Raw genomic sequence first — 12,360 nt, forward strand, 5'->3', positions numbered from 1 at the left:
CATCAGTTGAAAGCAATTAATTTTCAGTCTGTGGTTATCTTTCAGTTCAAATATATGAAAATCCACATGGCTATTCTTTCATAGATAACATTTTTGAGCATTATTTAAAAACGTTGCTGCAGCATGTTATGCAAACAAGAATAATGACAGCTTTAAATGTTGAGCATATAATGGTATTTGAGTTTCGCCGAGAATTAAGTGTTTCCTTGTACTTAAAACAGTTACAAAATGTATTTGATTTTGAAGAATGTCATCAGTGCAAGTACAAATAAAAAAAACATACAACAAGCTGAACTATAATAAAATTATCAAATTATAATTTTTTGTTTTTCTAAAGAATGTGAGCTTTAAAGGAATACATTGTCTGCCACCCTATGCCATCTTTTCAAAGTGAAAAACTTGTCCATAGATAATAGCCTTTTCTTATTTCTGCTATTGTTCAAACTATTCTTAGGACTCTCCTTTGAAAGCAGTGCAGATGTTGTGGGTAAATCTTATTATGGACACGTTTGCCTCTCTGGCGTTGGCCACTGAACCACCCACTGAGTCCCTGCTCCTGAGAAAACCCTATGGCAGAAACAAACCCCTGATTTCTCGCACCATGATGAAAAACATTCTGGGGCATGGCGTTTATCAGTTGATTGTTATTTTTACTCTCTTATTTGTTGGTAAGACTGCTTTTATTTCATTCTCAGGCAATCCAATTTTAGAATTTTATCACCCTGACTGACTGATTCTCAGTGTCAGCATAATACTGTTTTTGCTTCCTTTGCAATTATTTAAATTACATTAATATTTAATTATAAGCATGAGTATTGTATCTTAAATTCAGACAAGATTCTTATTATACCTTTTTGTATGTGTTAGACTTGAATTATATAATTAGACTTGATAGTATAGAATCACAGAATGACCCTGTAAAGACAATTAAGTTATATTTGGTGGTAATATTTCCAGGTGAGAAGATTTTTGACATTGACAGTGGGAGGAATGCACCACTTCATGCCCCTCCATCAGAGCACTACACTATAGTCTTTAACACATTTGTCATGATGCAGCTATTCAATGAAATTAATGCCCGCAAGATTCATGGAGAAAGGAATGTCTTTGAGGGCATCTTCAATAACCTAATCTTCTGCAGCATTGTGTTTGGAACATTTGTTATACAAGTGAGTATATAAATTATACATTCATTGTTGTATTCATTTATTCTACTATACAAATGTACACTATTATGTGAAAGGAAAGGTTGTTAATTTACAATTGATTTTTCTTTCAGATTATTATTGTCCAGTTTGGTGGAAAACCCTTTAGCTGTGTAGGACTTGGTATTGAGCACTGGTTGTGGTGTGTGTTCCTGGGAATTGGAGCACTTATTTGGGGCCAGGTAAATCCTGCTTTCTTAACATTTATCACATTTTTAGATGTAAAATAAGGATAACATTTTTTGGATTCAAAATTTAATTTTAATTGGGTTTTCCAATAAAAGAGAGAAAAATATGAAATAGTTGGACCAATTTGGATTCTGTTTTTGTGAGTATAATCACCGTGTTCTCTGTGGACTCGGTGTCAGGAATATTTCTGAATAATATTTCTATAATTGCCTTATTTCATACAATAGGTATTTGATGAATGTAACAACTACCTAATTACTGGCATTCATAAGAGCATACGAAAGTTTACAAACGAGAGGAGGCCATTCAGCCCATCTTGCTCGTTTGGTTGTTAGTAGCTTATTGATCCCAGAATCTCATCAAGCAGCTTCTTGAAGGATCCCAGGGTGTCAGCTTCAATGAAATTACTGGGGAGTTGATTCCAGACCCTCACGATTCTCTGTGTAAAAAATAGTGCCTCCTATTTTCTGTTCTGAATGCCCCTTTGTCTAATCTCCATTTGTGACCCCTGGTCCTTGTTTCTTTCTTCAGGTCGAAAAAGTCCCTTGGGTCGACATTGTCAATACCTTTTAAAATTTTGAATGCTTGAATTAGGTCGCCGCGTAGTCTTCTTTGTTCAAGACTCAACAGATTGTTCAACAGATTCAATTATTTTAGCCTGTCTGCTTATGACATGCATTTTAAACCCGGAATAATTCTGGTCGCTCTTTTTTGAACTCTTTCTAGAGCAGCAATATCTTTTTTTATAGCGAGGTGACCAGAACTGCACACAATATTCAAGATGAGGTCTTACTAATGCACTGTACAGTTTTAATATTACTTCCCTTGATTTAAATTCAACACTTTTCACAATGTATCCGAGCATCTTGTTGGCCTTTTTTATATCTTCCCCACATTGTCTTGATGAAGACATTTCTGAGTCAACAAAAACTCTTAGGTCTGTTTCATAGATTCCTTCTCCAATTTCAGTATCTCCCATCTGATATTTATAATGCACATTTATATTTCCTGCGTGCAGTACCTTACACTTTTCTCTATTAAATGTCATTTGCCATGTGTCTGCCCAGTTCTGAATCTTGTCTAGATCATTTTGAATGACCTTTGCTGCTGCAACAGTGTTTGCCACTCCTATTTTTGTGTCGTCTGTGAATTTAACAAGTTTGCTTACTATACCAGAATCTAAATCATTAATGTAGATTAGGAATAACAGAGGACCTAATACTCCACTGGTTACCGCACTCCATTCTGAGGTTTCTCCTCTAATCAGTACTTTCTGTTTTCTACAAGTTAACCATCTATGTACATGTGTTTCCTTAAATCCGTACTGCGTTCAGTTTGAGAATTAATCTTTTATGTGGGACTTTGTCAAAAGCTTTCTGGAAATCTAGATAAACCATGTCATATGCTTTGCAATTATCCATTATTGATGTTGCAAAAAATCAAGCAGGTTAGTTAGACATGATCTCCCTTTCCTAAAACCATGTTGACAAGTTTGCATATAATAGAAGTCAGGCTTATTGGTCTGTAGTTACTTGGTTCAGTTTTGTTTCCCTTTTTGTGGATCAGTATTACGTTTGCAATTTTCTAGTCTGTCTGTACCAGCCTTGTGTCAAGAGACTGTTGCATGATCTTGGTTAGCGGTTTGTAAATAACTTCTTTCATTTCTTTGAGTACTATTGGGAGGATCTCATCCGGCCCAGGGGATTTGTTTATTTTAAGAGCTCCTAGTCCCTTTAACACTTCTGCCTCAGTTATGCTAAAGTTATTTAAAACTGGATAGGAACTGGATGACATGTGGGGCATGTTGTCAGTATCTTCCTTTGTAAAAACTTGTGAAAAGTAATCATTTAATATATTTGATTTTTTTTTTCTTCATCTATGATTTTGCCATTTGTATCTCTTACACATTTAACCTCCTATTTGAATGTTCTTTTGCTGTTGTAATATTGGAAAAATATTTTGGAATTGGTTTTAGCCCCCTTAGCAACGTTCATTTCTATTTCTCTCTTGGCCTTTCTAACTTCGTTTTTGACTGGCGTTTGCAGTTCTGTGTACTCTTTCTGTGTACTTTCTTTTTGGTCCCTTTTTAATGCTCTGTAAAGTGCCTTTTTTCGCTGAATATTTTTTTTTAATTGATCTATTAAACCATTTTGGCAATTTAGATTTGTCTACTTTAGGGATGTAATTGTTTTGCGCCTCTAGTACTATTTTTTGAAGAACAGCCATTTTTCTATGGATGTTTCCTCTATTTTACTCCAATCTACTTCTGTTAGTCTCTGTTTCATACCTTCATAGTTTGCTTTCCTAAAATTGTAAACCTTAGCTTTAATCATTACTTCTGGGATTTTAAAAAGCACTTCAAATGAGACCATATTGTGGTCTGAGTTTGCTAGTGGTTCTCTGACCTCTGTTTTAGTTATTCTGTCTTCGTTATTTGAAAAGACTAAATCAAGGCATGCCTCCCCTCTAGTGGGTGCCTTGACAGATTGTGTTAGGAAGCAGTCATTTGTCATTTCCACCATTTCAATTTCATCCGTCGTGCTCTCCCCTGGGTTTTCCCATTTTATATGGGGGAAGTTGAAATCCCCCATTAGTATGGCTTCTCCTTTGCTACATGCATTTCTAATGTCATTGTATAACAGATTATTTTGCTCACCATCTGAATCTGGCGGACTATAGCATGCTGCTGTTATTATGCCCTTTGAATTTTTGTCCGTTATTCTGACCCATATTGATTTGGTTTTATTTTCTTTGTCCAGGTTTAACACCTGGGCTTCAAGACTGTTTCTTATGTATAGTGCTACCCCTCTGCCTGTTTTGTCCTGTCTGTCTTTCCTGTACAGTGTATACCCACTAATATTATATTCGTCCCCATCACTCTCAGACAACCAAGTTTCTGTAACACCTATCACATCATAGTTACTTGTTAGTGCAGTAGCTTCAAGTTATAAAAATTTGTTTCTGATACTTCTAGCGTTTAGATAAATACATTTAATGGTTGTCTTACCTGAGTTGTTGTCCTTGTTTTGATGCGGTCTCCCTTCTGTTTTGTTGATTTCTACCCGCTTCCTTTCTAGTTTAAATGCTTCTGAACCTGCTCGAGGGTGTTTTCTCCAAATAGACTGGTTCCCTTTTTGTTTAAGTGCAGTCCACCCCGTATATACAGGTAGTCCTCGTTGTAGAATGTGGTCCAATGATCAAGATAGGTGAAGCCTTCCCGTGTGCGCCGTGTCTTCAGCCATGCGTTTTAATTATTTCATATCATGCTAGAGTGTTGATAAATGGCAGTACATTCCAGCTACACTAGGCAGGATTTGAACCAGAGAGCAAGTACCTTTATTTCATTACTTTTTATTATTGACTCTTGTTGAGACTTCTGTCATTTCTGGTCCATATTGTCATTTTAATGGAAAATACATGTGGCAGTTCAGCAGTGAATAAAGGTGATGTCCTGTGGCCTAAACAAAGCCAGATATTATTTTTTTTTTTTTTTTTTTTTAAGTTATCTATAATGCAGATAATGGTGTTACATAACAGTGTTTGTATAAAACTTGATACTAGATGACACAATTATTTTCCAGCCCCAGAGTGAATAAATAATTAATGCTTGCTACTCTGCTTGTCATGCTTAGTCTTTTTTCTTTCTTCTTTACATTCAGACCAAACGATGGTAGTACAGAACAAATTGTGTAATTATGCATCTCCTGGTTTGTTTGTTTGTTTATTTATTTATTTATTTATTTTGTAATCCTTTTAAAGTTTATCAGTTTTACTTGGTGCAGTTTTACATCAATAATTTACTATGAATAACTTAAAAGGAATGCATTAAGTAAATTAAATAAATCCTAAGTAATGTTCACTTTGGAAGCAATAATATAGCCTAATATTTATGCAGATTTAGATTTTACAAACTTACAATGCTATGTCATTTTTTTGACTGATAAGGGTTAGCTGGTTTAGCTGTTTAAACAGATAAGTGGTGCAAAACAGATGTATTAAATGCAGGAAGGAAGCATTTTAACAGTTGGGTAGATGTGTTGGAAAGTATGGATTCCATAATCAAGTAAAAACATAACCATACACAGTATGCCCCCTGTCTCCTGCTTATTTGGAAGCTTTACCTAATGTTGTAGGTGTTAGTTTAGATTACAAATGCAAACATATAAAGTATACCTGCTTTAATTAAATAATACAGCCCCTAAAGTAATGTATGATATTTAATTGCTTTAAGTGTAACACTAAAACAGAATTTCCTGAAATATTATCCCAGGAAAACATAGTCTAGTTTAACAAATTGTATTGATTGTCAAAGTAGATATCTGGCAAAAGTAGTAGTCGTAGTAGCAGCAGCAGCAAGCTTGTTTTATAAAAAGAAAGTTAGGTATGTGATATGATCCCTAAGTTTTCTTAACTTAAAACAAAAAATAAAAAAATTGCTGATGGTATAACCTGAATTAAGTGTTTTCAGAAAAATGAATTATAATGTACTGGTTCACAGGTGATTTCCTCAATTCCAACAAGCCGGTTGAAGTTCCTGAAGGAGGCAGGCCATGGCACGCCGAAGGATGATTATCCAGACGAGGAGCTGGGGGAGGATATGGAGGAGATTGACCATGGAGAGAGAGAACTGCGCCGTGGACAGATTCTCTGGTTCCGAGGACTCAACAGAATTCAGACCCAGGTGTGTTTATCCTACATGCCCAGGTGTTCCTGACCTCCACAACAGCTGTGACAGATTGAGTGACTCTCCAGCAAATTCTCTTACACAATGCATCTACTATTTTACAGCTTCACAGTTACTGACTTTCTGCCATCTACTCTTCTCTATCTTGCTTTTCTGAACGCCTAAACTTTTTAACCCTGTATCGGTTTTAAAGTTCTGTCCAGGTATGTCAGGCAATCTTGTTAAGCATCCAGTTAGAATGACTTTGAGCTAGACAGAACCTGGCAGAATAAATTGCCCAGGCACTTTTTTATGAAGAAAATTAGCTATCCAACTTTATGTTGAAATTTGTTGGAATGTGTTTCCAGTTTTATCCTAAAATTATTTATTACAGGTGCTGATGTGAACGACTGTTTTAGATGTGCTTAATTATCTGGAAGTTCTAAAGATTAATGACAGAAAATTGAAAAGATTGGACAGTTAGGTCAGCCTAAGGTACTGCTGGAATCAAAAAACCAAACTATTGACCATAAATAAAAGTGCCTTTCTTTTGCTCTTATGTATCTGGATGGAATGGGCCTTTCTCTTGTTCTATCTCTCTGTTCTGAGCATGCTGTCACAATCTCTGATTCCTTACAGATGGATGTAGTGAATGCTTTCCAGAGTGGAAGTTCCTTTCAGGGGACTCTAAGGCGGCAACCCTCCATCACCAGCCAGCATCATGATGTAACACATATTTCTAGCCCTACACATGTAGTGTTTTCTTCTGCTGCTGCTACTACCACCACTGCTTCTACTACTGTGGGGTGTGAGTGCGTGTTTCTTAGTGCATGTAATTTAACATTTCCTGGTCCACTCGCCTAACGTTTCTCATTCTTTCCTAATTTCTCCTTTTCCAAACAAACAAAAATAAGTCATCTTCCATAAAGCTGAACATTTATATAATTACAGGGACACTGAAGCCATATAGTAGTTTTTTTTTTTTTTTTGTATTTCATTTTCAAAAGGACAATAGAGCTGTTGGAGTTATGCAAAAGCTGTGTCTGTGGGCTTGTCTGCCTGCAGTTGCTGTGCCTTTAGTTCATAGTAAGTGGGAACAACCCCAACTAGTTTCTGCAGAAACAGTGAGTGTAAAAGTTTTGAGTATATGCCCGTGGTCACAGTAATCCTAAACTTTTTTACAAACAGTAGGCTGCTACTTACTGTATCACAAGTTGTCGCACTTCCTATTGTTCGGTTGTGTCAGTATCGAAGATGGTGGGTTACATAATCTTTAACTTTTTTTCTTTACAAACAGAATTAAAGCAACAAAAATGGGTAGCTGATATTAAACTGAATTAGTTTTCTTATAAACCATAGTATCTGTTTACAGTTGATTCACAGCAAAGAGTCTTCAGAATTCTCAGGGTCTGTCATGCAGTGATAGTCTGCAATATCAGGAACTATCCACTGCCATGGAGTTTTGTTTGCTTTCCAGGGGACCACTATCGCAGTGATACATTTGGCACCAGCACCAAATGTGGCAATGGCTACTTTTTTAATATATAAGCTATTAGTCTTAACATTAACATTAAGTATTTATTTAATTTTTTCCCAGCTACTTGAGTTCCAATTTAGTCAATCCCCCCCCCAAAAAAGGGCTGCCTAATCAAACTTCTGTTGCATCCCTCATATAACATGGATATTTATGAACTTCCCTTTACTGTTGTGTGTGTCTATTTCCTGTTTCATTTTAAGATAAAACTGTTCCTTTTTTATGTTATGCTTTTCTTACAATTGTCATATCAGGTGCAGATTTTAAATTTCTTAGACATCTCGAAGCACACATTTTAGACATAAGCATGTTCAAGGTATTGCTTTTGTGTTGGGTAACCTAATGAGTTTGTTATAAAAACACACACTGTACTAATAATTTGGTGTCTTGCTATATTTGGTCCTGTATAATAAGTCTTGGTTTAGTGGAAAAATTAATATATTTTTTTGTATCATTTGTTCATTGTGACAGGCATGTCTGGTTTTATCCATCGTTCATCAGTAAAGTTGAACTTTAGCTTCAGTTGTCTGAATTCTTTTTACATTATCTGCAGTCGCCACACAGATTATGGACCAACCTTCCCTTTCTTGGCAATGTCAAGTTGATGGCAGATAAATGTTCATTTCAGCATGGACAGGAGAATTGTTTGTCGTCGTCCCCGCCCCCGGCACAGAATATATCATCTTTTTTTTTTTTTTTTTTTTTTTTTAAGAATGACGACTGTGGCCTACACTCTTCCAATAATAAGAACCAGTTTAGCTTGTCATAATGTTTACACTAGGTCCAAATGTTACTGATCTACAGTTTTAGCTATTTTCAGCCAGTTGTTTATTTTATTATTACCTTTTTCAATTTCAGATTCTGCACCACTTTGCTGGGACATTTGTATGGTCTTAATCATCTCTGTGTATTAACATTTGTACTTCTCTTTGCAGGATACTTGTTGGCTAAGGATGTGCCTGCCCATTTAACGCTTTACTCACTTTTTTACATACTATTTATTTTTTCAGGTGCTGAATGACATTTAGCAATCAGGAGTCACTGTGGGTGCCTTGTAGAGCCTCCAGAAATCCCAAAAAGGGTGATTTTGTTTTGCAGATTATAAGAAGTGTATGGTTTGCTTTTGTGGTGGTGTAAAATCCGATCAAGCACATTTACAGAAAAACAACATTTGTGACCTGCAGCAACACCCAAATTAATATTTTATGTCTGCTTTGACATTTTGAGAAATGCGTGTTATTAACTTCAATGCCTTGGGCATGTTTGTATCATCTTGGATTCTGTGGCGGTCACCATGGGCTATACTCAAAGGTTTACACTATTAATAAGGTAGAAAAGGTTGTGATGCTCTGCATGAATTCAGTTTCTGGTGATCTGTGAGTTCATTGTGTTGTAAGCTTAGACTTGCCTGGCTTCTTAATTTTGTTTTTCCCATAGTTGGTGACTGACCTAACCCCAAGCATGAGAAAGGAATAACCTTGTGCATTAAACTTCTTTTTTTTTTTTTTGCAATTTGGGGAAAAGTATTGCTCAGATGCCAAGTTTTTAATGTGCAATACATAATTGGAAATAACTGAAGCTAGAATGTAAATATTTAGCTTTTATCTATGCACATCTGGTAAGTAAATTAATTTGTACCTTCAGACTTTAGTTTAAGTTACTTTACAGTCCATATGTATTCCCCATTTGTAGATTTAAGATATTTATCAACTAAAAGTGTTTTATCCAAGTTTTCACTGCATTCTGCACGATTCTGAAATTCACGTGTCTTGATATTTTGTGGATTCCAAACTTTCACCACAACTTAACCATAAAATATACTCATTAACAGGTGCTTCATTTTACTGTATTTGATAAATAGAGAGCATGCTATTTTATTTTATTTTGCTATGAAATGCTGATTTAATTCTATCCCATCGTCCCCCAGATCCGAGTAGTGAATGCATTCCGCAGTTCTCTGTATGAAGGTTTGGAGAAGCCAGAGTCCCGAAACTCCATCCATAACTTCATGAACCAGCCTGAGTTCCGAATAGAAGGTTCCGAGCCCCGCATCCCTCTCATTGATGACACAGATGCAGAAGATGACGCCCCCACCAAGCGCAACTCCTCCTCCCCACGGAACTCCTCTCCACCACCCTCGCCCAACAAAAACAACAACGCCGTTGACAGCGGTATCCACCTCACCCTTGACACAAGCAAGTCGGCTACCTCTTCATCCCCAGGAAGCCCCCTTCACAGCCTGGAGACTTCCCTCTGATTGCAGCACACATACTCGCACACACCAACCACATTTTTATATGCATAATAGATCTAGAGTGTGCTTTAGAGGAGGAAAATGTGTGATGTGAGGGGTTAGGGGCGGGGGCGGGGGGTCTGGGGAGTAATGTCCTTTTACACTGTATGATTAACAAGATGCACAGCTCACCAGACTGGAACAGAAGCAGACATTTGTGAGAATGTAGAGTTCTTTAAATTTAGTTTTATGGTTTTGTTGTTATATCCCTCTTGATAGGGGGGAGGGGGGTACAAAAAAGCTTTCCATAAAACCTGAGGGTGCTTTGCTTAATTTTTTCTTACAGAACTCTGAAAGCAAAAGTGTGTATGTGGCATCTGTCAACTCAAAAGTTTAAATACCTTTTTTTTGGGGGGGGGGGCGGGATCTGTTGTTCATACTGAAGATCAGCTGTAATAAAGGAAGTACTCCTGAAAAACAAGTGTGTTGGCAGAACTGTTAGATACTGGATGTTATAATAATAATAATTAATAATAATTCTTGGCCCCCGACTCATTTGAATACTTTGCTAGTGGCTGTTAATATATTGAATTATTTATGTTCTAAAAAAATGCAGATCTGTTTACAAGGTTTGTAGATACTTTTTATCTGTTTGTAAGTGGAAGCTTCCTGGCACACGATGCAGAGAAATGATTAAATAAAATGGAGTGAAAGTAATCTTTCAGATACTGCTGTATTTTCACAAGAAAGGGTGTTTCTGTTGAAACTGTACTATTTTTATTTGTTAAATATTTGTAGAGTGACTTATACTAATAGCCAAACAGATAACACTAAGGCTTGTGTAGCAAAGAGCAGATGCATTGTAGTAAGTTGGAGGACAGAGGGTGGGGCAGGGAACTATGCCTCTATCCCATTACATTTCTATAAATAGTTACTTCTTAATTGCTTTAAATAACTGTTTCAAAGTTATGTTTTCCAAGTTTGCGGGACACTGTTGGATATTTGATTTTATCAAAAATGAGTAAGGGGTTGATTCTTTAATGCAGGGATTAAAATAATTTGGTGTCATATCTACCAGAAACACAGTGGTTACAAAGGCTTTTATTGTATTCTAGTGAATTCCAGGTCATTTCAAAGTAGCAGAAATATACCTTTAGACAATCCTTTTTTTAGGAACACCAGGATTTCATACTCTGATTGATTCAGTGATTCAGTGATCACTCAGATAACACCTAAAGAATTTCAGTCCCTGCCAAGTTAATATAAAATGTTTCCTTTTTTTTTTTTTTTTTTTTTTTTTTTTTTTTTTTTTTTTTTTTTTGTTAACTCAGGCTTAGAAATGGATTAAATAGTAAAGAAAAACTGAGAGAAGCACAGAAACATTAGTTCTTTTATTTTCTCATTATACATTAGCATAGGGTTGTCTTTGTCAAATGTGAGTGAAAACTTGATTTTTTGAACCCCTAGTACAGCTTTAGATACTTGTCATTACAGCAGAAAGGCTGTAAGGACCATTTTGAAAATAGAAAATGAAAACCTAGTGGGATGTAGTAAAAAAAAAAAAAAAAAAAAAAAAAAAAAACACTGAAAACTGTTGCTGCAATTATTTCTTATGTAAATTTTTGTATTTAATTTTTTGGGCACCTGATATACTGGAAATACAAAAATTACAAAGTAAAGAAAGAAAATATTGTAACAAGTATACAATGCTGTCACTGCACAATATACTTTAATTTCAAGATAACAGCCCTTTGGGAAAGCATGTTACATGACCATAAAAATTAAAAAAAACATGCATTTTATATGAAAGTGCAGTGATGACAACTCTTGGCCTGTAGAACCATGGTTTGGAGTTTTAAAGCAAATTACAAATTAAGGTTGTTTTTTTTTTTTTTTTTTTTTTGGGGGGGGGGGGGGGGGTGGTGGTTTCATGGTTCTAAAGAATATTTTTCTCAGGGTGGCAAATGTGTACTAGCAGTAGGCGTTTGTTGGCCTATGGTCAAAATACAAACTCATTTTTATGTTGTGAACTAGCTTGCAAAACATGTGGGTTGCTTTTTTCCTTGTGGTGTTGCAGTAGTGTTCAAATGCTGATTTCCCCCCACCCCACCCAGCAGGACACCTTGAACATCAAAAGTAAAATGGAAATGGGGGTTTCAGAGAGATGGGGGAGGGGGGTTTAGGTGACTGCCTGTTCAATCGGCTTATTATGTTTTAAAATTTTATTTTGGGTTGTGTTTTTTTTTTTTATTATTTTATTTATTTTTTTCCTCTTTGCTTTACAAAAAGCAGCTTGAGTTTGCAAAAAAGAAATAGAAAAAAGTCCATAAAAAGATAATTTATCCTGCAGCTACCTGTTATGGGAATGAATGTTTATCCATCTGTTTTTATGGATTCCTTTTTTTATCTTAATATTTGGAAATAAAAATACTTAATGTCTGTTTATCTTGAGCAATGTTAATGGTAATTGTGATTCGATTTACATTTGAAACTTGTCGAGTAATGTGTATGGTTTTTAAAAATAAAAAAAAAATTA

The 12,360-nt window shown here is 35.7% G+C and overlaps 1 protein-coding gene across 3 annotated transcripts in view; it reads left to right on the forward strand.

Annotated features, from left to right (window-relative positions):
• LOC121318489 (plasma membrane calcium-transporting ATPase 1-like) overlaps positions 1 to 12,360 on the forward strand; it is an 82,824-nt gene extending 70,464 nt beyond the window's left edge. For 2 of the 3 annotated variants that reach the window (XM_041255212.1, XM_041255213.1), the window contains exons 17-22: positions 455 to 668; positions 958 to 1,169; positions 1,280 to 1,387; positions 5,893 to 6,075; positions 6,697 to 6,783; positions 9,519 to 12,360. In XM_041255212.1, coding sequence (XP_041111146.1) covers positions 455 to 668; positions 958 to 1,169; positions 1,280 to 1,387; positions 5,893 to 6,075; positions 6,697 to 6,783; positions 9,519 to 9,848 — 1,134 coding nt within the window. In that variant the 3' untranslated portion in view covers positions 9,849 to 12,360. The remainder of the gene's footprint in view (positions 1 to 454; positions 669 to 957; positions 1,170 to 1,279; positions 1,388 to 5,892; positions 6,076 to 6,696; positions 6,784 to 9,518) is intronic. The other variant, XM_041255214.1, reaches the window with a different exon arrangement.

This window comes from Polyodon spathula, chromosome 7 (assembly GCF_017654505.1).
Source record: "Polyodon spathula isolate WHYD16114869_AA chromosome 7, ASM1765450v1, whole genome shotgun sequence".
Taxonomy (NCBI): Eukaryota; Metazoa; Chordata; class Actinopteri; order Acipenseriformes; family Polyodontidae; genus Polyodon; species Polyodon spathula.